At 43.1% G+C, this 23,927-nt stretch overlaps 3 protein-coding genes and 1 non-coding gene across 6 annotated transcripts; all 4 read right to left on the reverse strand.

Annotated features, from left to right (window-relative positions):
* Positions 1–161: 161 nt before the first annotated feature.
* On the reverse strand, positions 162–5,230 carry LOC113148890 (galectin-8-like). 2 transcript variants are annotated; one of them, XM_026340630.1, is made up of 9 exons: positions 5,115–5,230; positions 2,613–2,701; positions 2,070–2,280; positions 1,795–1,917; positions 1,662–1,712; positions 1,422–1,448; positions 1,184–1,272; positions 768–933; positions 162–699 (listed from the first exon to the last, which is right to left on the reverse strand). In XM_026340630.1, exons 1-9 carry the CDS (start codon positions 5,151–5,153, stop codon positions 550–552), a joined length of 945 nt encoding a protein of 314 aa, XP_026196415.1. In that variant the 5' UTR covers positions 5,154–5,230; the 3' UTR covers positions 162–549. The 2 variants fall into 2 exon arrangements, with proteins under 2 accessions (XP_026196415.1, XP_026196416.1); XM_026340631.1 differs by lacking the exon at positions 1,662–1,712.
* A 1,047-nt stretch (positions 5,231–6,277) lies between these two features.
* Positions 6,278–10,011, reverse strand: LOC113148888 (ribonucleoside-diphosphate reductase subunit M2). The gene is made up of 10 exons (XM_026340628.1): positions 9,758–10,011; positions 9,452–9,520; positions 8,469–8,618; positions 8,268–8,384; positions 8,020–8,153; positions 7,824–7,918; positions 7,600–7,733; positions 7,412–7,516; positions 7,202–7,315; positions 6,278–6,824 (listed from the first exon to the last, which is right to left on the reverse strand). Exons 1-10 carry the CDS (start codon positions 9,845–9,847, stop codon positions 6,672–6,674), a joined length of 1,161 nt encoding a protein of 386 aa, XP_026196413.1. The 5' UTR covers positions 9,848–10,011; the 3' UTR covers positions 6,278–6,671.
* Positions 7,004–7,137, reverse strand: LOC113149889. Its single transcript, XR_003297607.1, has one exon. It is a non-coding gene; the product is annotated as a small nucleolar RNA SNORD94 (small nucleolar RNA).
* Positions 10,012–13,004: 2,993 nt separating the features above from the next.
* Positions 13,005–22,191, reverse strand: LOC113148886 (Krueppel-like factor 11). Of its 2 annotated transcripts, none has more exons than XM_026340625.1 (4): positions 21,700–22,191; positions 15,979–16,200; positions 15,014–15,893; positions 13,005–14,847 (listed from the first exon to the last, which is right to left on the reverse strand). In XM_026340625.1, exons 1-4 carry the CDS (start codon positions 21,730–21,732, stop codon positions 14,552–14,554), a joined length of 1,431 nt encoding a protein of 476 aa, XP_026196410.1. In that variant the 5' UTR covers positions 21,733–22,191; the 3' UTR covers positions 13,005–14,551. The 2 variants fall into 2 exon arrangements, with proteins under 2 accessions (XP_026196410.1, XP_026196411.1); XM_026340626.1 differs by lacking the exon at positions 21,700–22,191 and adding an exon at positions 16,561–17,536.
* Positions 22,192–23,927: the final 1,736 nt, after the last annotated feature.

Below are 23,927 nucleotides of genomic sequence, written 5' to 3' on the forward strand. Positions count from 1 at the left end.
GCACCTGTTTAATCTGAACAAATGAAGCAGATTTGAATCTTTTCACTCAGTCATGCTGTTAAAAACATGTTATCGTGTTTTTAATAATTAAAGACGGTTCAGAGAAGATGTAGAGTCTTTTGAAAATAAGTCAACAGTATTAAATTGAAGAACAGTAACTATTAATGTTTCAATGGGATTTATTCCTGTCAAGTGGAAATGTACTGAGATGGTCACTACAAACTATCAAAGGCAGAGTTAATTATCCACTTAATGAAATCAGTTTGTTTGGGAAAGTGCCAGAGTGAGTCAGTGTGTAATATCCTGTGTGTACATCTGTCTGAAGGTGTGTATTCCTGTTTCCACACATGTAAGTTTGTCAGTGGAGCAGAATCAGCCACAGGTTGACGTGATTAGTTAATGTAGTTTATTATAGATGAATTTAAAGTGCTTTCACTTGCAGCTGTTTCCTTCGAGGCTGCACTTGGTTTAGATTCATGAACATGATACATGAAGTGAGGCTTGTATCACTGCAGCAGGCACTTCAACTAATTTTGATTAACAAAGCATTCAGATGATCTTGACGTCCTGCAGCGTCAGGTCTCCCAGTACTTCCAGCTGGGTGATCCGGCTCAGGTCCTGGACCCTGTGTTTGTAGTCCACCTGGTGAAGTCCATTAACAGCGACTCTGAACTGCTGAGAGTCACAGAGGATGATCATCTGGAGAGGAGACAGGATGAGTTCGACACTGTAGCTCAGACAGACAGTAAATGGTTTGTAGTAGTTACCTCAAAATACTGTCCGGCAGCGAAGGGGAACGAGTCCACCTTGGTCTCCTCAGCCCCCCAGCAGTCAGACAGGAAGGAGTTCCTGACGAAGACCTGTTTCTTCAGACGAGGGTTCAGATGAAGAGCGATGTCAGTGCTGTCCGACACTCGCAGGTTCACACAAACACTGAAACCGGACAGGGACGTTAGAGTGGCTGAAAACTGAATCAGGTGTGTTTCCAGGTAATCAGTGAAGTATCTGCAGGTGTCAGGAAAAGGTAAGAGATCTGTGTCCTGGTGCAGAGTGTGACTCCCAGCAGGCCTCCAAACAACTACAGTGTCGAGTCGAGTCCGTCGGGTTGTACGGCCATAACCGGAAATTATCTATCAGACTCGACTGGACACTGTAGTTGTGACATCACTCAGGTGTGACCTACCTTTGTGCGTGCTGATTGGTTGCTCCTTTGATCGTGATGCTCTGTCCAACACTCAGACCTTTAAGCAGCTCTCCTCTGTAGGGAACACTCTGTTAAAGACAAACATTAAATCAACACCATATTCTCTGACTTGCTTCTTCTCCGGTTTCTTTCTTTTCACTTACACTGACTCCTTTGGGCTGAACTCGACCTTTTAATCATTCCATTACCTGATTAATAAAGATACCGTCACACTCACCAAGTCACCTGTTGCTGACAGTAGCAGCTGAAATGAAGAAACAATCAGTTACCAACATGTCACACAGTCATTCATCATGTGCTGTCAACATAGAAACCAACTTGAACACATTTATGAGCCTCCACCATCCAGGACAAGTTAGAGCTGTGAGCAGACACATGGACAAACACTCAGAGCCAATCACAGGACGCAGTGTTAATTACAATGAGTTAGGAACTAATACACATCACATGTTCTTACGTTGCTGTCTGTGTGCAGGCTGCTCGTACTCACTGCAGGAGAAACTGAGCTCTGAACACAACAAACACAACATGAAATTCATCACACGTTTAGTCACATGACAAACTGCAGAAATGCACACACACACACTCACAGAGCTTGCAGGAAGGATGCCAACAGCTTGAACTTTGACCTTTCCACCTATGAGGAGGGTATCGACTTGCTCCAGCTCCAACCTGTGTTTGTACTCCAACACATGAGCTCCGTTCACAGCCACCTGATGACAATAAAAACACAAACACACTGAGGTTCACAGAGTTTCTTTATCAAACTCCTGTCACTTCCTGTTGATTTCTACGAAGACAAAGAAGCAGGTGACTGTAGGAAACACACGACAGAGCACAGCAGCTACAGCAGCTCATCTTATACCTTAAACGCATCTTTCAAAACAAGGAAGATGATTTCAAACGCCGCACCAACAGTGAAGGGCATCTGATACAGGATCTCCTCTCTGCCCCAGCGCTCCTTCTGCAGCGTGTTGCAGACGATACACGGTGAGCGGCCAAACCTCGGGTTAAAGTGAAACGCCACATCAGCACGTGGCTTCACGCTGCTGCCACATGTAAAGTCTACTTGAAACCTGCAGGAGAGAAAAGCCACAGTCAAACATTTAGCTCTTCAATACAGTGTTGGCCCGAATATTTTCACATCATATATCACCAGTACTGATGATATCATATCAATACTTCAGAGCTGTAGAGAACCAACACATGGAATCAGACAAACACAGGCAGACAAGAACACAATAAAGACACAAAAGATCGACACAGATCCAGTGGATCACAAGGAGAATCAGACAATGAATCAGGATCCAGAAATGAAGTCAAACCTGTCACCAGCAGCTAACGATGGACCACAAGAACACAAAACTAAACCACCACAAAGACATGAAGTGTCCACAGGGGGCCTCACCTGTCTGCATTAGGCGGCACTGAACCCTGAATGAGAACCATCTCCCCTGGCAGCAAACCACCCAGGATCGTCCCAGCAAAGGGAATCACCTGTGGATAAAGTGACAGTGTGATAAAGAAGGGAGGACGTGAGGTAGCTGGAATATTCTCAGCATGAGAGCCAAACCCCTGGAGACACACAGATGAACATGGTTTCCACCATTTCCCAAATTCAGGGAAATGAGAGTTCCGACCACACAGAACAATCCATCATGTGATGATGTGACTCATTTTAAAAAAGAAACTACAAAACACCAACTGTTCTCTAATGTGGACAATACAGTTTTTCTCAGTCGCTTTAGTACAATTCTCAGATCAGAATGAAATTCTCAAAACTATTTGTTCAATCTTCACATCATGATGTCACTTGTGCACATCATATAAGCAGTTTCTCACTTCTTTGAACAAGTTGCAATTGCTTTGGTTCATCCATGTAAATGATTATGTACAATTCTCTGCTCTTTGCTACATTATCATTATTGTTTATGTCATGTTGATCAAAATGTATTATATAGTTCACTGTGCAATAGTCTTACTCCTCAAAACACCTAGTCATTAGTTCATCGTATAAGTCATTAATTGCAAAATGGTTGACCAAGTTGTCATAATGTGACAAACATATTTCTATACATCTCCGTTATATGTTTTTTTCTAAATCTGTCCTGAATTGGTAAATTGCTCTCAGGTGACTTGACTTCCTCTAACAAAGGTGCATCTCATTGTCAATCAATGGGCAAGTATATACTGTATATGGCTGAAGCACAACACAATGTTCTATGTCTGACAATGGAAGGACAAGGAAATGCAAACACAAATGACCCTCTTGGCTGGATGCAGCGTGTGATGACATCACAGCAGACGCCTGCAGAGGCTGGATAAGACACTCTAAAAGATTCTTTCCACGCTGCATTGCAAGAGAGGATATTCGCTGTGATGTGGATGAGAATTTGTGGCCTAACATACGGGAACGACAAGAGTTATAGGAAGACCAAACCAATTCCTACTGCACTGCCTGTACTGTTGTACAGAATATTGTCCTATCTTTTTTGTTACTGTTTGCAGTGGGTTTTTTCTATGTTGGTATGACATGGTCTGTCAACAAATTTCAATATAAACAATAAAAGTGTAAATGTGAATCTTGTCCAGTCTCTTGCAATCAAACAAAAATGTGTAACCTACATTTTACAATAATTGTCATCAAAACTTTAGCCATAGTTTACATCAGAACCTCCCTCTAAAGTACAGTTATATTGACAACATGACTAAGTAATCTGACTGTCTTGTTCGTAGACAATGACACGAGGACTTGACATTCTGATGGCACTGACATGTTCAATGACATAAAGACTTAGTTTTGAGAGATGAACTAAAGATTTTGAGCAAGTTACAGGCTTTTGCAAGAAATCCAGTGTTTTGCTGTTTGTCCAAATTGTTTTGAGAAATGCACACACATATTTGCAAACTTCAATTCTGATCTGAGAATTGTACTAAAGCGACTGAGAAAAACTGTAATGAAGTTACACTGAGCTAACAGATGATCTCTGACTAATTACTGAACAACAAGACAACAATTCATTTACTTCAACAACATCAAGCTACAGCTGTGTTTCTTTAATTAGGAACTAATTAACAGTCTTTTACAGTTTAACACATTCCCAGGCCCAGATATGTATTAATATCCAGAATGTCCAGTAACAGTAGAACTCAAACATTCTCCATATGTTCGAAGACATTATTGAAGACGTTTCCAGTTATTTCCCTCTTTACTGAGAAACCTTTAATTAGTAAGTGTTAATGTTAAATACCAGTCGAGGAGTAGAAACTACAGCATGTGTCTGACATGTAGTAGTTGGAGCTAAAAGCTGCACTTCAGTAAATAAAAGCTGGAAGACGAACTAACGTCGAACCAGTCGAACACGCTCCTGCATCGGCGCCAAACTCCATTAGAGATTCTGTATGTTTTAAGATTTGCCCGCTTATTTCTAAACGCGTCAACACAAACAGACTTAACGTAAACTGCTAAACCAACGTTTTGGGAACCACTTTTTAATTCGGCCTTCAGAAATAAACACTAAGTTTGATTCTACACAAACTACATTAAGTCTAATCAGAAATTCGCCTGAAACGGACACTTCGCCAACAGGCGGAACCGAACTATGTGAAACTACAACTTGAAATAAACTGTTTTGTGGAAATAAAGTCATTTGCTGAATGAATCGTCTCCCAGATTTACTAAGACTACTAACAGGTACGGAGAACTAGTTCAGTCACGTTACTCAAGACAACTTCACCACAATTATTAATTTAACTACAAAGCGACACTGGACGCTTAGCTAAGATGCTAACTAGCGGGTCTTCGCCCCGACAAAACCCCCTCATATTGGCCAATTTAATACCAATTACGACAAAAACCATGAGCCCAGACAGCCAGGAATGCTCAAGATAAAGACATTAAACATCTTACTGGGTTTAGAAACGTCTGCCTCGGGTTGGAAACCGACATTTTAGTCCAAATCAGATGCGACTTCTCTGGAATGCTTGGAACTAGGTTCTGTTTACTTCCTCATCGTACGTCACCACGGTTCGTGTTTAGAAGGATGAGACGAACCGAGACAATACTGATGGTCCAAAATGGTTCGTATTGACACGTTTCTCTGATTTTACTACAGAAACATTAAAAAGATCAATAAATCATCTGTTGGAAAAGTTTGATGATTTCTTTTCTGGGATTTTTACTGTGCACACACTTCCGCCCGGGGTGATGACGCAGCTGTCCGCTCCCAGCTGCCTGCAGAGGTCAGCTGATCAAATACTCGCTGTTAGTACATTTACTCATAAAGTACTTCAGTGCAGCCTTTGAGTACCTCTACTTTATCATTTTGACTCCACTACATTTACCATGACTACTAACTAATTACTTTAAGGGAAAAGCTGTCATTCCCAGTATTTGTGTACTTCTACCACTCATTTTACACCTCTGACTACTCTGTGTCCTGTTGTGATGATTTCCCATTTTCACATAAACCACTTCTATTTGTTTGTTCTTTCTCCTCTTTTACTTGGACTCTTATTATTCTAACAGCATTAGGACTTGTGTTCAGATTAATCCGACTCTCTGTAAGGTAGCCATTATAGAGCCTGGTTAGCTTAGCACAAAGACTGGAAACAGAGGGAAACTATTAGCCTGAATCTCTGTAAATTATTTCAAATCTAATTTACTGTGTGAACCAAACAGTTTGTGACGAGCAGAGCTGAACCTGCCTCAGGTAGAAACAGTTTTACTTCCCTCTGTGCATCTGCCAGCTTTAGTTACACTGAAGATAGTTAACACCAATACATGTATTTTTAATGAAGCAGGTGTCAGAACAGTGAATCAGCTCCACAACATTTTTCCTTTTACAAACTACTTTCTCTGCTGTGTAACTCCAACTTAACACTTATTGTAACTAAAGGTTCGGTTTGTGAATGTGGCCGATTTCTTTCCTCAGTAAATGTTCAGAAGCCACATTTGAAGGGACTCTGCTTGAATTTGTTCATGAATAAACTGAACGTGTATTGTCATTTATTAGTATTTACATTATTCTAATATTTAACCTTTACTTGAATCTGATCTTCACAGCCACACAATGAACAGAATCAAGGTTCCTAGATAAAGTACATTTGACTTTATTACAAAAACTAAATGCTGTACACAACAAAAACTAGAAACATTAACATGGGAAACAAACATGCTAATATAGCAGATTAGATAAAAAAAAATAAAAATAAAATAAAAAAACATCTACAGTTTAAAACAAAACATAAAATAAACCAGGTTCTGGTCAAGGAGGCATCCAGATCATCACCCGTTTCCTGGACCAGAACTCTGGACTGCAGTGCCCTTCAGCTGCCGTCACTAAACCAGGTCCTTAATTACAGGTAAAGTGTTTCTGCTCAGTTTGTCACCTGTAGAGCACGAGTAACGGATTAACATGAGTCCACATTGTCATCAGTTGGTCCCGCGAGTGCACCTCCTCTGTCCTCAGAAATCAGCGTCCAGTCTGAACGTGTTGTCCGTGGGGCCCGACATCACGCCCATCCTCTGGTACTCCCCCACTCGCTTCTCAAAGAAGTTGGTCTTTCCCTCCAGAGAGATGTTCTCCATGAAGTCAAAGGGGTTCTCGGCCCGGTAGATCTGCACACGCACCACATGGACAGGAGGACGACAGGGGAGAGGGGGGGTTAGGAAAAGCAGCTAAACCACATTCTGTCCTCTCACTGCAGCTTCACACTTTCTTTTCTTTGAACCACATGAACAGAACTCCAGGAACAGCCCGACACACTCCAGCACCTGGGACGGGACTGCAGCTCCGGTCTGTTCAGACAGGCGTCTGTCTCGTGCTGCTGTCGTCCCACAGAGAACCACTCGTTCTCCGATCAGACTCCAGCAGCACTCAGCCCCCATGACCGGCTGAGGTCCGTACCCCTGCGCCTCTCATCATCACAGACCCGAGCCTCGTCCACACTACGACACCTTTGGTGGCGATCTGCATTAGAGACGGGCGGCGTTACCTTGGTGAAGCCCAGCTCCAGCATCAGTCGGTCGGCCACGAACTCGATGTACTGCTTCATCAGCTCGCAGTTCATCCCGATCAGCTTCACCGGCAGAGCCTCCGTCAGAAACTCCTGCGCACACACACACTTAACGTCAGAAACCACTGCTCGGGGATTTGGACCCAACGCAACAGAGCCGCCCCCCAACCCCGGAACTGGCCAACCCACCTGCTCGATCTCCACGGCGTTCCTGATGATGGCCGTGACCGTCTCCGACGAGGGCTTGTTCACCAGGTGTTTGAACATCAGACACGCAAAGTCACAGTGCAGACCCTGAAACCACAACAGCGATCAGACCGGTTCGGCCCACAGCCCGTTTGGGAACTAACGGTTATCGGTTCGTGACGGAGCCTCACCTCGTCTCTGCTGATCAGCTCGTTGGAGAAGGTCAGGCCGGGCATCAGGCCTCTCTTCTTCACCCAGAAGATGGCGGCGAACGATCCGGAGAAGAAGATTCCCTCCACGGCCGCGAACGCCACCACGCGCTCTCCTGCACCACAAACACATCGTCAATAAACAACCGAACCTGATCCACCCCAGCAGAGGGCGCAGCGATGATGGGGTGGGGGCGAAGGCTTACCGTAGGTGGCGCTCTTGTTGCCGATCCAGTTCAGCGCCCAGTCGGCCTTCTTCTTCACGCACGGCAGAGTCTCGATGGCGTTGAACAGGTATTCTCTGAGGGGCAGCGAACGCACCGTCAGTGCAATAAACACACACACGCATTATTCACGCACCAGCCGCTGTCAGCCCGCGACCACCGGGACAAGAAGCCTCACCTTTCTCTGGGATCCTTGATGTAGGTGTCGATCAGCAGGCTGTACATCTCCGAGTGGATGTTCTCCATGGCGATCTGGAAACCGTAGAAACACCTGGCCTCCGTCACCTGCACCTCCTGCGTGAAGCGCTCCACCTGGTGGCCACACACACACACAACATCAATTACTCCACTCATCATTCATCACACAAAGCATTTGCACTCTGGACCGGACTAGATGAGCCACGGTCACCGGGCGCGTCTCCTCACCAGGTTCTCGTTGACGATGCCGTCGCTGGCGGCGAAGAACGCCAACACGTGAGAGATGAAGTACCTCTCCTCGTCCTTCAGAGACTCCCAGTGCTGCAGGTCTTTGGACAGATCCACCTGAACACACACACACAGACACACACATCACTTCACTGAGCACAGGCTCGGTCATGTGTCCCACTGCTGCGGTGCCACATTTACCTCCTCGGCCGTCCAGAAAGACGCCTCTGCCTTCTTGTACATCTGCCAGATGTCGTGGTACTGGATGGGGAAGATGACGAAGCGGCGGGGGTTCTCCTTCAGCAGAGGCTCCTCTTCCTCCTTGCTGCTGCTCTTCTTCGTCACTTTGGGCTGAAAAACAGACAAAGTCTCTCAACTGTTCCGACACACCAACACTCATCCTCATCTTCACCAACCCAACCATTGTTTCATCTCATTAGTTCAACACTGGGCGGTGAAACCAGCACGTGTCACTAAGACACTTTCTGTTTCCTTCTCAAACATCTACATGTGAACATTTATTTAAAGTGATCAACTGTCCACTGGCTCTTGATGCGTGGTCAGGATTTAATTACATTTACATTTAAATTTACATTTAGTCATTTAGCAGACGCTTTTATCCAAAGCGACTTACAAGTGAGGAACAAGGCAAGCAAACAAAATCTAAGTCAAGAAGAAACAACATCAAAGCAAAGTGCTGTTAAAAAGTGTTTCTGTTTCAAGAGATGTGAGAAAGAAAGGGTAGATTATTTTTTTTAAGTGCAAAGGAAGATGCAGAAGAGTTCTGTTTTCAGCAGTTTTTTAAAGATTGCAAGTGAGGTGGCTGAGCGTGCAGAGATAGGCAGCTCATTCCACCATCGTGATTACACGTTCCCCTTTCTCTGCTCTCAGCTGGACTGGGAGGGCTCCGTCCTTCTCTTTTCACTTCTATCTAAACATCGGAGTCCAACTACCCTCACACTTCATCCCTGTTGCTGATCTAGTCCGTGTCACAGTGAGGACGTTCACAACTCTAAAGGCAGCAGCTGGATATTTCCTCCAACAGCTGATCGGCCGTGTTGGCGCCACAAGCGGAACTTTGGGCGCCACCTGATCTCGGCGGACATCTCCGAGTGTCCGACACCGGCTTCACATGTCAGCTGCTCACCTGTCTGTCCGATTTCTGCACATTTCCACAAACTCACCGAAGCATCGTCGAAGATTTTCCGCGCGGTTTTCGACGCCAAGATGCGGGTGGTGTTCAGACTCGGAGGCTGGAAGGTGACAAACACAAACCAAACTTCAGTCACAAAACGCTCATTTTAGTGCTCAGTTACACCGTTTAACACACCGACACACACAGAGAGAGCAGGCCACTTTACAGCGGAGTCGGTCCGTCGGAACCGACGGGAAGTGTCCGCCATGTTGCTCCTCGGACCGACTCCACCTTGGGCCTGAAACGTTTCGACAGAACCAGAACCCGGAAGCTCGGACGCTGCTTCTGTTCTCACCGTGTTTTCTTTGTCCAGCGACATGTTGCTCATCCGGCTGTTCACTGACTGGTCGTTCTTCGTCGACAGGGGAGAGCGAGCAGAAAGCATTTTGATTTCCTGTAACTTAAACGCGGACACGAGAATAAATTAACTAAAACTGAACTGTAAAAACTAAAGGTTAAAGGAGCCGATGACGAGCTGAACTAAGAGCAGCGGACGACGAGGGACACTGGAGCGGCCGCTGTTGTCCGCTCGCCCTTTTATTGAAATCTTGGCGCTAGAACGCAGCTGACCAATAGAAACGCGGCTCGCGCCGGCTCTTTAAACAGACGCCACGACGTAGCCAATCACGAAGCGAGACGCGTTCACGTGACGCCAGGTGTTGCGGGAAATTCAAACGTCTTTGTGCGGGTTACAAAACTACGAACAACGAGCGATTACGAAAAACCTGAATCTGACAAAAGGACAAAAAGACGAGACAGAAATCCGGTTCAAACTGTGAAATCACACTAATGCAGGTCCATCAGGATTAAAACATCTATATTTTCTCATTCTCATATGTTCAGACTAAATATTATATTAATTATATAGTATTTTTTATAGTATTTATACTATATATTACTATTTTATACACATTCACTGTTCGTGTTCTTTGGTTGTGTAAAGCTGCTTTGCCACAATGTCAATTGTAAAAGAACGATACAAATTGAATTGAATTATTAACCGTGAACGTCTCTGCCTCTTTCATTCTTGTCTTATTTCAGTGTCATTATTTATTAAGTGTCAGTCTGCTTTTATTTAAGCTTTTAATAAATTCACATTATGTGAGTATTTTTGTTACAGTGTTCATTGACGTTTATTTCCCGCTGCCGCCTTTTTCATTGTTTACTCTCCTCTGAAGCTGTTGCTAACCACACAATTTAGCGCCAAAGGTCATTTTACACGTCTGTTATCTTTATAACTGTAAATTTCGATATTTAAATGTTATGTTATTACGTTTTTGTCGAATATCAGACGATTATATAAACTGTTTTTTAGGCAATTACGCAAACAGCTTGTTAGCTAGGAAAACGACCGATCTCGGTAATTTCGACGTCACGTCGACAAATTAAAGTCCCATGTAGAGCGTGAATTCCTGTATATGTCTGTTTAGGATCGTTTGAGTGTGTTGTACCTTCTCTTTGTTCACGTTTTAGGCTCTGAAAGACAAATCTTAGCTTCATTTTCCCTCTAAACGGGCGGAAGTGACTTGTCAGCTGTTTCCGGTGAGAAGCGCTCTGATTGGCTGTTTGAGAACACTTTAGGAGAGAGTCGCCCCCTGGTGGCGGGATGACAGAGGTGGAAAGTACTGCACACCAAGTACTATTTGAAGTACTTTTTTCAGTATTTCCACTTTATGTGTTTTTACTTTACTCCACCACCGTTCAGCAATTAAACCTTTATTTGCAGGTTTATTTGCAGGTTCAGCTTTTAAATTTCTTGCACAGATGTCGTTCAGTTTACATTTACGTTTAACATTTACTTCTTTACTAAAGTCTCAGTAACTGTTCAGAAATCCGCTTGTTAAAGTTTTTCTCTCATTGAATCTGTTCATGAATTTAACTAAACCTCTTAGAAAACGTTCAAATACTTTGGTTTTCTCAGGAACATAGAGAACTCTTTTAGTGCAGTACTGCTAATTGTATTTGTATTCTTCTTAGTGGAGTGCTCTTGTACTTAAAGCACATTGTATGTTTCCACATAATAATAATTATTAATATCTAATATCTACTTTTCGTGTAGTTACCTTGTGCTGCAGCACCGCTCGCCACCACAGGACGTCGCTGTCCACCCGGGTTCTCCGCCTCCACCAGACTCCATTGTTTTTTTCGCTGATTTTACGTCGTCGTTTTCTTCGGCTCGGCTGAATGTCGGTCAGTAAGGCAAGTGGGCGGAGACCTCGGGGACTGTCACGTGCCTCTCTCACGCTCCAAACACAACATCGTGCTCTCCTATTGGTCACGCCCCCTCCGCGCTGCCTTCTGATTGGCTGGTGCTTGTTACCGGGGGGTGTGGGGGAGGGGCCCGAGCAGCTGTTGTCGAGCAGAAACTTGAGAATAAAGTGAGAATTAGTGACAGAGATCAACAAAAAGACAATATTTAAAGAATAAAACCACTAACGAAGGGCCTGTCCGCCTCCACTTCATTATTATTAATAAGAATTAGTAAAGTCCACAACAATAAGGCCTCTGGACACAAACGGAAACACCCAGGTTTCCTATATCTGCACAATTACTTTAGTAATTACATGAAAATTCGATTTAGTTATATCCTAACGTTGTCATATGCATTATTTTAACACCGTGTCATTCTGAACAATAAGTAATAATATGGTAATCATTTTTTGGTATTCTTAAGTGTATTTCACTGACAATACTCCAGTATTTCAACTCTATTACTATTTTCAGAATAAGACGTTTATTTGTAACTGAGTATTTCTACACTGAGTTACTCTATACTGAGGTGTTTCCTAAAGCTTGATCAAATGGGATTGTTTGGTTTTCTATATCATCTTTTGTATAATTATTCTCTGTCAGGTCTGAAACACTGTAAAGTGCCTTGAGATAACTTCTGTTGTGATCTGGCACTTTACAAATACAGTTGAATAGAATTCTGTTCTCATGTTTGTTTGGTATCTTTAATACTTGTGTTTTTGCCATTTTCAGTTTCTTTTCCTTTTTTGTTTTTGTGTCTCTGTATTTGTCAAACGTTACCAGGCACTAAGTGTCTGGACCAGGGGTGTCGGGTCTGTCTCCCATTTTTCATGACACTAATAAGCAAACTACCTGTCTCTGTTAGGGGGCCAGTCAGATTGGAGGGGGTCCGTACATCTGGCTGTGTCTGCAGCCCCACCTCTGAGTGTGATGTCCAATAAAACAGCTCTGTAGGAGAAGCCTCCCACCTCCACAGCCTTTGATTTAACTCTATGATCATTTCTAACTCTAGAATAGACAGCAGTGGAAGTACACGTCTTCAAAACAGAGTAGGCATACTTCATTAGTATCAGTGATAATATTAAATGATTTATTAGTATTTAAAGTACTATCAGCAAAATGTAAAAATGTGAAAAGTGAAAAATTCTTAAGAAGAAACACAAAGTTAGATGACTGTTTCATACGTACTGTACATAATTTTAATAATGAAATCTAAAGTAACTGGTTCTGCTTGAATAAACACAAAGACAAAGAACAAACTTCAAACCAATACTTACTTTCATGGTATTTTTTTATTATAAAAGCCATATTCTTCACCATCGCTTACAGGCAAATGTTCAGAAATGGGATTATTCTGATATAAGCTGTTATTAATAAGAATAACATTTAATAACATGAGGTATTTTCTTACTGGCTACACTATGGGCCAAATCAAGCTATCAAAAACAGCACTTTTTTCCTCAACAAATGTTTATTAAATAATAATAATGTGTAAAGCGACATGGTAGGTAGGATCACAGTGAGGAATACTGTCCACTGACATTATTAAAATATCAAGAAGTCGTACTGTCAATAAATGCAGATTGGAATACACATGACATTCATATAGATATCAATATATTTACAGTATTTACAGTCAGACAAATAAACACAAGTAGGATAACAATAGAAGCACAATACAGAGGCTTTGGCAAAAAATAAAGAGTGCATACATTTTGCTAAACGTGACATATACACATGAAGTAAACATGATTAAACACGGAGAGTACAAAAACAAGCAAGATTTAAAAAATCCAGTGCAATGTCAGGTTTTTGTTGGTTTCTGTCCGTGGATGAGTAGCAGCCGGTCGCCTTCGTGTCCTCGTCCTCTTTATCGTCCTCGTCCTTCTGCGAGTTTGTGGAATTAAAATGTCCTGAGCAGGGCGGGAAACTCGCTCTGTCAACTGCAGCGGCTCCAGCTATGTTTCCATTCATCTCAAAAGACTCTGATTGAAACCGTTATACCAATAATTGAATCTTAACAATTAGAAAATGTGGTGTGATGGATTTAAAGGCTCAGTCCCTCCTGAAAGTGTCTCAGTGAAGTTGAACCTCACCAGGCTAATCGCTGAGCTAACGGTTAGCGTTTGTTTGTCAGTCACAAGACGTCTCCAAACCTCTTTATGGTTTCTCTGTACCAGCATTTAGTTTTTTAAGCTTGTTCATGTCAGTTTATTCAGTAAAGACTGACTGAAAAGGAAAACTGCAGAGTTTTCGTTAGCACGGGTGCTAATGCTGCTACTTTCATGTCTTTGTTTTAGTCTTCTTCATACAGACGACGGCTCAGGTTTTACTAGTCTAACTAAAAGTTTCCTAAAGGTTAAAATCTCTTTTAGAGCCGTTCTAGCCGTGAATGCTCTTTTTGTGCGAGCTCTGAATTTACATCTTGCTTCATTTCACTTTTCAGTCGGACGTCTGTGTGGGACGGTTATTTTTTTCAGCGTTAGTCGGTGAGCTAACAGCAAACGTGTCAACCCACCGAGAATGTGCTTGTCACAACCACGGCAGCTGTGCCTCATTGTGAGGTTGGGGGTTCAATCCCTGGCTCCTCCCGTCCACATGTTGGACTTCGCAAACGATCTCAGCGATTAAACGCAGGTGTGACTGAGCTGTTGGTGAAGACGACGTAAACATAGCTGGAGCCCAGTTCCTGTGTGAATGGAGCTTGTAGAGTAGAAAAGATCGTCCTGATGTGGCTGGTGGAGCTGAATGAAACAACCAGTCACCGTTTATTCTTTTAACGTGTATAAACCCCCCCACCGGGGCCCTGAGTTGGCCCTGCGGGCTCCTGCTGAGTCTCTTAGTTGGCAGTGGGAACCAGCACGCCAAGAGGAAGTGTGGGGGCTCTGGTTTGGCCCTTGGACAGGGTCACTTTGTTGAGGTCTGGGGTTTCGGCGGTCCACGAGGACGCCCTCTTGGTGGTCATGTGCCGCCGGGCGTGTTTGGTCAAGTGGTCGCTGCGCATGAAGCGCCGATCACACACGTTGCAGACAAACTTCTTTTCGCCGGTGTGCGTTCGGCGGTGGCGCGAAAGCTCATCGGAGCGGGCAAACTTCTTGTCGCAGCCCTCCCAGTGACAGCTGAACGGCTTTTCACCTGCAGGATTCGAGAAGAGGGACTTTTATTAACTCTTACAAAAGGAAGGATCGAGTTTAACTCTGAAATTAGAACATATCACAATGATCAAGAGAGTAAAAGTGACAAAACAAGAACTGCTCATCAACCCAGATACAAACCGAAGAGCTCTTCTTCTGCCTCTCACCTGTGTGTGTGCGGAGGTGAGCCTTCAGGTGTGAACTCTTGAAATACGTCTTCTTGCAGCCGGGGAAGTTACACACGTAATTTCTCCTGCGGGAGAAGTCGGCCTGCGAGGCCCCGCCGGCTGCTCCTGACGGCATGTAAACAGGGGCTGGGGCCAGGGGCAGCAGCTTTGTGTTGCCCAGAGTCATGACGGTCTGCGAGCCCTGTGGTGGATGGGACATAGGCGGCTGGGGGACCACAAACATCACGGCCCCCTGCGGCACTGCAGAGCCCACCAGCAGAGGCTGAGCAAAACTGGGAGGAGACTGGGGCAGGATGGGCTTTGGCCCCCCTTGAGTCTGCACCTGAACGGGAGCCTGGACGAAGGCGGAGATCATCCCCGTCCGGCTGCTCACTGGAAACACCTGGCAGAGCACGGGGGAGGTGGAGACTGGAGAGGAAGAGGAAGGAGAGGAAGACGGCAGGGAGGAGTGAGGAAGAGACGCAGAGGAAGGAGGAGAGGACGGGCTGCTGGGAGACGGAGGTCCCACCTTCTCCTCTGGAAGTGTTTCTGGAGGTGGTGTGGAGGTTTCTGTCGGCTGGGTGGTGGAGGCCGGAGGTGGGGGAATGCTGAGGCTGTCGGCGGTGTGCCGGATGACGCTGGTGACCATGGCTCTGCCAGCTGCAGCCACACTGAGGGACTCAGTTTGAGGTGGAAGTGCCGAAGTCTCTGAGGTGAAAGGGGAGGGTTTGGTGAGGCCGGTGTGGGAGTCGCTGTGGAGGGGGAGCCCTGGACCCCGGGGAAAAACTGGTCTGGAGGTGGGACTCAGAGTGGAGGTGGTGGTGAGGACTGTGGTGGTGGAGGCCTCAGCAAAGCTCGGACTATGAGGTGGAGTCATACACTGAGGGGGAGACAGCAGAGGACACTATTAACATGAAGACAGACCCGAGCTGACTGTCGATCTAAGAGGTGTTGTGTCTTCTTACCAGTGAGGACAGAGCGATCAGGTCTTTGGGAGTGTCCCCTCCCTCTGGGTGGAGCTGGATGGAGTCACAGGAGTCGGAGGTGGGGGTCAGCGGGCGGGGTTTGTTCAAACTTTGACCCCAGAAGCTCATGCTGACGAGCGCCTCCGCAGCCTCCAGGTCGTTGTACTCGATGCACGGCTTCAGCTCCATGGCCGCTGCCACCCGGCCGTCCATACAGTCAACCTGAGGCACATCCAGAGGTCAAAGGTGAGTTGGAGCCAAGTTATCCTCAACACAAAGCAGTTTGGAGTTTTCTTACAAAAGTTACAGCAAATACAATTTTTATTGAAATGTCTTTAGTTTGTTGTTTGGATAAAACTGAAGGTGCGACAGCGACACAGCAACATTTAAAATGAAGAAAAATCTAAAGTCAAAGATTTTAATCATGGAAATAAACAATAAACGAAAATCAGTCAAATCTAAAAAACAAGGAAATTCAGTCACATTATGTTTCTAATCACAGTTTTAGATATTAACACCGATGTGACAGCACAAATTTGACTCTTTAAAACAGCAGGGAGAGGAATGACGGCACCACTTCACCTCCATAAAGCTGATGTCAGGGTGGGGTGAGCGACGGACGGTTGGCGAGAAGTTTCCAAAAATAATCTTTCAGAAGTTTCCAGTGCATTAAATGATCCAATGTTTCATTTCAACCACGTCGACTCGATGATCCCACTTCAAGAGGAGTCGGGTTGCAGGTTTGATTTGATTACAGAGGTGTGGTCAGAAATCTTGATGGCTTCAAATGTTTTAAATGTCCGTGTGCCAGCCTGACTACGGGCTCTCCACGGAAAAACATGGAGTGTGTGCACATCTACATCTCCTCACAAAGCGTTGGAAATCCAAGTTAGGGTTCTAAATGTGTCCGACAGAGCTGCTTCCTAATTCTGTACCGACGTGAAAATATCCTGTTCTATAAAGAGAAAGAGAATGAACAAGCTTCAAGAAGCTTTTAAACACGAACCTGTACCCAAGATGTGTTGAAATAAAGTTTCTATGAACTGGGAACCAAATATGAAATCCTCACATGACCTCTTCAACTAAACGACATGTGCTCTCGAGGTCTCGTTATCGTTTTGTGTCCAGAAACATTTTGGACAAATCTCAGAAATCACAGAAAATATAAATGAGGTGGGATCCAAACGTTTTCTCCTCATGACTCTGAGTCTGTTTTTACAGCTCTTTTAAAACCAGCAGGGATACTAAAGGTGTTGGGATCCAGTGTTTTAAGTGACAACTGTCATTCAAAGCTCACATGTATTCACAGAACGTTTGGCAGATCATTCAATGAACATCTGACAGTGATCTAGTAAAGAACGTCTCTATGAGCTTTAAAATTGATTTAGAAAATGATTTCTTGTCTAACAAAACATTTACGTCTTTTCACAGCAACGTTAAATCCCAGTAGGGATCTCAAACGGATTTCTGCATTGATGTGCAGAACTTACAGCTAAGTTATTGTTTCTCCTGTGATGACTTGATGTTCTGTAACTTGACTTCAAACAAAAGAACGAGCAACAAAATGTTTGCTGCTGCGTCAACTTGATAATAACTTAACAATTTTATCTTATTGGTAAAATAATAAAGGAAGTTTAATCCAGAATAAATTTTGTTTCCATTCCAATGAAACCACACTCTCTGGCTGCCAGCAGGTGGAGCGGTGCACACCACCCATAGAATCACCAATGTTCCTTGTTTTTCCCACTTCCTCACAAAGAAAACAAGAAAAATAAAACTCCAAAAATAATTTTTAACAGTGCGGTTGTTAAGCAGAGGCCCCCGTGGTAAAAAAAACAAAAACACACACAAAATAATGGGGGACAAAGGCTCCTGGGCGCTCGGACAAGGCGGCTGGCATCTGGTGAATGCTGAGCAGCACGTACAGGAAGGGTGGAGAGAGAGAGAGCGAGGGGCGAGAGACCTATGTTTACAGATGAGAGAGAGAGAGAGAGAGAGAGAGAGAGAGGGCCCCACGGCAGCTGGTACACCCATCGCCTCGCTGAGGCCGAGGGAACCTCCCCTGTACCCAGAATAGATGACGGGAGGTGGCATGCCAGATATTATACACCAACCCCCCCGCCCCCCACAGGAAATAACACAAACAAAAAGCCAGAAACAAGTCCCGCCCCCCCTCCTCCCACATTAACATGCACTGACTCACCCCGAGAGAGAGGAAGCTTCCAACAGGAAGTAGAGTTGGACAACACAAAGTCAATCAGTCAAACAGCACACACACAGACACACACACAGAGACACACACACACACACACACAGACACAGACACACACACACACACACACACACAGAGACACACACACAGACACACACACACACACACACACACACAGAGACAGACACACACACAGAGACACACACACACACACACACACACACAGACACACACACACACAGACAGACACACACACAGACACACACACACACACACACACACACAGACACACACACACACAGACACACACACAGAGACACACACACACAGACACACACACAGAGACACACATGTAACGAGATCACAGTAACAACAAACGAGCTGTGAGATTTTAACATGAACCAAAACTATAAAGAGATTCTTTGGTTTCATTTAGAAAATGAATCTGGGTTTAAATAAAGTGTTCTGGTCCTATGGAGTGGTCCCGATCGTTGGTTCTTATTGGCGTGGTCCCGCTCGTGGTTATTTTGAAGTGGTACAGGTAGTTGGTTCTTCTTGCCGTGGTAATGATCGTCAGTTTGCTCGTTGGTTATTATTGAGTGGTGTCCGTTGGTTCTTATTGCCGTGGTCCGGTCGTTGGTTATTCTTGCCGTGGTACTAGTAAGTTCTGCTCGTTGGTTCTTCTTGGCGTGGTCTGCTCGTTGGTTCTTTTGGCGTGGTGCTCGTTGGTTCTTCTTGGCGTGGTCCCGCTCGTTGGTTCTTCCTGGCGTGGTCCCGCTCGTTGGTTCTTCTTGCCGTGGTCCCGGTCGTTGGTTCTTCTTGCCGTGGTCCCGGTCGTTGGTTCTTCTTGGCGTGGTCCTGCTCGTCAGTTCTGCTCGTTGGTTCTTCTTGGCGTGGTCCTGCTCGTTGGTTCTTCTTGGCGTGGTCCTGCTCGTTGGTTCTTCTTGGCGTGGTCCTGCTCGTTGGTTCTTCTTGGCGTGGTCCTGCTCGTCAGTTCTGCTCGTTGGTTCTGCCTGCCGTGTTCCTGCTGTGTTGCTCTCTTTGTTGTGCTCAGCTGCAGTTTTCAGGTTCAGCTTCAGTCTGAACTGATTCATCGAGAACGTGTCATCAGGTCTGATGCTCACCCTGAATTTGACTGAAAACTCTTTTGATGGTTTATGGTCTGGAAACGTGAGTCTGCATGAAATGAACCTGTGTTTATGACATTTTAATGTCCTCTTATAAACTGATCAGTTTCCAGATGAATCCACAACTAAACCACCAGCTGAGACAAACACATCAGAAATATTAACATGATCCAGAAATATTAACATGATCCTGAAATATTAACATGATCCTGAAATATTAACATGATCCAGAAATATTAACATGATCCAGAAATATTAACATGATCCTGAAATATTAACATGATCCTGAAATATTAACATGATCCAGAAATATTAACATGATCCAGAAATATTAACATGATCCAGAAATATTAACATGATCCAGAAATATTAACATGATCCTGAAATATTAACATGATCCTGAATATTAACATGATCCAGAAATATTAACATGATCCTGAAATATTAACATGATCCAGAAATATTAACATGATCCAGAAATATTAACATGATCCAGAAATATTAACATGATCCAGAAATATTAACATGATCCTGAAATATTAACATGATCCTGAAATATTAACATGATCCAGAAATATTAACATGATCCTGAAATATTAACATGATCCTGCTTTTGTTGCATTTTTAAAATCATTTAAGATGAAGACGATCAGTGAAGATGATCAGTGATCAGTGATCAGTGAAGATGATCAGTGATCAGTGAAGACGATCAGATGATCAGTGAAGATGATCAGATGTCCAGTGAAGATGATCAGTGATCAGTGAAGATGATCAGATGACCAGTGAAGATGATCAGTGATCAGTGAAGATGATCAGATGATCAGTGATCCATCAGTGAAGATGATCAGATGATCAGATGATCAGATGATCAGTGATCCATCAGTGAAGATGATCAGATGATCAGTGAAGATGATCAGATGATCAGTGAAGATGATCAGATGACCAGTGAAGATGATCAGATGATCAGTGATCAGTGAAGATGATCAGATGATCAGTGATCCATCAGTGAAGATGATCAGATGATCAGTGATCAGTGAAGATGATCAGATGATCAGTGATCAGTGAAGATGATCAGATGATCAGTGATCCATCAGTGATCAATCAGTGAAGATGATCAGATGATCAGATGATCAGTGATCCATCAGTGAAGATGATCAGATGATCAGTGAAGATGATCAGATGATCAGTGAAGATGATCAGATGACCAGTGAAGATGATCAGATGATCAGTGATCAGTGAAGATGATCAGATGATCAGTGATCCATCAGTGAAGATGATCAGATGATCAGTGATCAGTGAAGATGATCAGATGATCAGTGAAGATGATCAGATGATCAGTGAAGATGATCAGATGACCAGTGAAGATGATCAGATGATCAGTGATCAGTGAAGATGATCAGATGATCAGTGATCCATCAGTGAAGATGATCAGATGATCAGTGATCAGTGAAGATGATCAGATGATCAGTGATCAGTGAAGATGATCAGTGATCCATCAGTGATCAATCAGTGAAGATGATCAGATGATCAGATGATCAGTGATCCATCAGTGAAGATGATCAGATGATCAGTGAAGATGATCAGATGATCAGTGAAGATGATCAGATGACCAGTGAAGATGATCAGATGATCAGTGATCAGTGAAGATGATCAGATGATCAGTGATCCATCAGTGAAGATGATCAGATGATCAGTGATCAGTGAAGATGATCAGATGATCAGTGAAGATGATCAGATGATCAGTGAAGATGATCAGTGAAGATGATCAGTGAAGATGATCAGTGATCCATCAGTGATCCATCAGTGAAGATGATCAGATGATCAGTGAAGATGATCAGATGATCAGTGATCCATCAGTGAACTAATCATCAACAGGTATTTTCCTCATTAATAATTAACAGTAACGTTGAAATGAGAGAATTTCCTACTTTGCTTATTTCACCACGTTCTGTTCGGGTCCAGACCGACTCAGCACACTAACAGGTCAGCGTGCTTTAACCCGGCTCGGAGCCTCCTCACAGACACAACAAAGACCAGATCCAGTAGAACGGAAACCAGAGAGACCAGCAGCAGACAAAGACCAGCAGAAACTTTATGATGCACTGCGGTGATTCGACTGTGGAGTTCACAACAACAGTGGAGACGGCAGGAAGCGTCCACGCACACGCACACGCACCCGCTCAGGAGGCACCGGGTTCACTGTGACCTCAAATAAACCGGGAGACACGGAGACACAGACAGCACGGAGCCCGGTGTGCAGCTCCAGGAGCCGACCCGAGCCGACCCGAGAGCAGCGCCTGTTGTTGTGACCTGCAGCCGTCAGCTGGTCGAACCGGACCGGACAGCGTCCAGTCAGCTGTTCGGACGGAGAAGCGGACTCACCTGACAGCAGCGCTCGGCCGCGGAGCTGAGCATGAGGAAGTTGGACCCGGAGCGACTGACGAGTGGAAGCAGCAGCAGCAGCCGGCGACGAGCGCTGAGTCTCGGCCAGCAGACGTTCAGCTGAGCGGAACCAGAACCGGAGCAGAAAAAACAGAAACAAAACTCGGAGCGCGGCGGCGGCTGGTAACACGCAGCCAATCACGGGCAAAGGTGTAGCGGGCCGCGGCCAATCAGGGGCCAGGGGCTGCGTGATCGATACGTGGCTGCGACGCCATTGGCTGAAGGCGGGGTGCGTGGCTGTCGGGGGCGTGTCCGGGGAGTCAGCGGTGTCAGAGTAAACCCGGTGAACCCGGGGGCGCGCACGAACTGGGGGAAAGGTTGGGCGTGCACGCGCCAGGCAGCACCTGCACAGTGTGATGGTTAAAAATAAGAATGAATGAATAAAGAACAGGTAAAAATATGAAATAATGTTAGTAATAAAGACAAAGATGATGATGTTTGGTGTTTGTATGGTTAAAATATGAATTAATGTTTGAGTTAATGATAAAGAACAGGTAAAAATGTGAATTAATGTTAGTAATAAAGACAAAGATGATGATGTTTGGTGTTTGTATGGTTAAAATATGAAATAATGTTTGAGTTAATGAATAAAGAACAGGTAAAAATGTGAAATAATGTTAGTAATAAAGACAAAGATGATGATGTTTGGTGTTTGTATGGTTAAAATATGAATTAATGTTTGAGTTGATGAATAAAGAACAGGTAAAAATGTGAAATAATGTTAGTAATAAAGACAAAGATGATGATGTTTGGTGTTTTTATGGTTAAAATATGAAATATGTTTGAGTTAATGAATAAAGAACAGGTAAAAATGTGAATAATGTTAGTAATAAAGACAAAGATGATGATGTTTGGTGTTTTTATGGTTAAAATATGAATTAATGTTTGAGTTAATGAATAAAGAACAGGTAAAAATGTGAAATAATGTTAGTAATAAAGACAAAGATGATGATGTTTGGTGTTTTTATGGTTAAAATATGAAATAATGTTTGAGTTAATGAATAAAGAACAGGTAAAAATGTGAAATAATGTTAGTAATAAAGACAAAGATGATGATGTTTGGTGTTTGTATGGTTAAAATATGAATTAATGTTTGAGTTAATGAATAAAGAACAGGTAAAAATGTGAAATAATGTTAGTAATAAAGACAAAGATGATGATGTTTGGTGTTTGTATGGTTAAAATATGAATTAATGTTTGAGTTAATGAATAAAGAACAGGTAAAAATAGGAAATAATGTTAGTAATAAAGACAAAGATGATGATGTTTGGTGTTTGTATGGTTAAAATATGAATTAATGTTTGAGTTAATGAATAAAGAACAGGTAAAAATGTGAAATAATGTTAGTAATAAAGACAAAGATGATGATGTTTGGTGTTTGTATGGTTAAAATATGAAATAATGTTAGTAATAAAGACAAAGATGATGATGTTTGGTGTTTGTATGGTTAAAATATGAATTAATGTTTGAATGAATGAATAAAGAACAGGTAAAAATGTGAAATAATGTTAGTAATAAAGACAAAGATGATGATGTTTGGTGTTTGTATGGTTAAATATGAATTAATGTTTGCGTTAATGAATAAAGAACAGGTAAAAATGTGAAATAATGTTAGTAATAAAGACAAAGATGATGATGTTTGTGTTTGTATGGTTAAAATATGAATTAATGTTTGAGTTAATGAATAAAGAACAGGTAAAAATGTGAAATAATGTTAGTAATAAAGACAAAGATGATGATGTTTGGTGTTTGTATGGTTAAAATATGAATTAATGTTTGAGTTAATGAATAAAGAACAGGTAAAAATAGGAAATAATGTTAGTAATAAAGACAAAGATGATGATGTTTGGTGTTTGTATGGTTAAAATATGAATTAATGTTTGAGTTAATGAATAAAGAACAGGTAAAAATGTGAAATAATGTTAGTAATAAAGACAAAGATGATGATGTTTGGTGTTTGTATGGTTAAAATATGAATTAATGTTTGAGTTAATGAATAAAGAACAGGTAAAAATGTGAAATAATGTTAGTAATAAAGACAAAGATGATGATGTTTGGTGTTGTATGGTTAAAATATGAATTAATGTTTGAGTTAATGAATAAAGAACAGGTAAAAATGTGAAATAATGTTAGTAATAAAGACAAAGATGATGATGTTTGGTGTTTGT

This window comes from Anabas testudineus, chromosome 24 (assembly GCF_900324465.2).
Source record: "Anabas testudineus chromosome 24, fAnaTes1.2, whole genome shotgun sequence".
Lineage (NCBI taxonomy): Eukaryota > Metazoa > Chordata > Actinopteri > Anabantiformes > Anabantidae > Anabas > Anabas testudineus.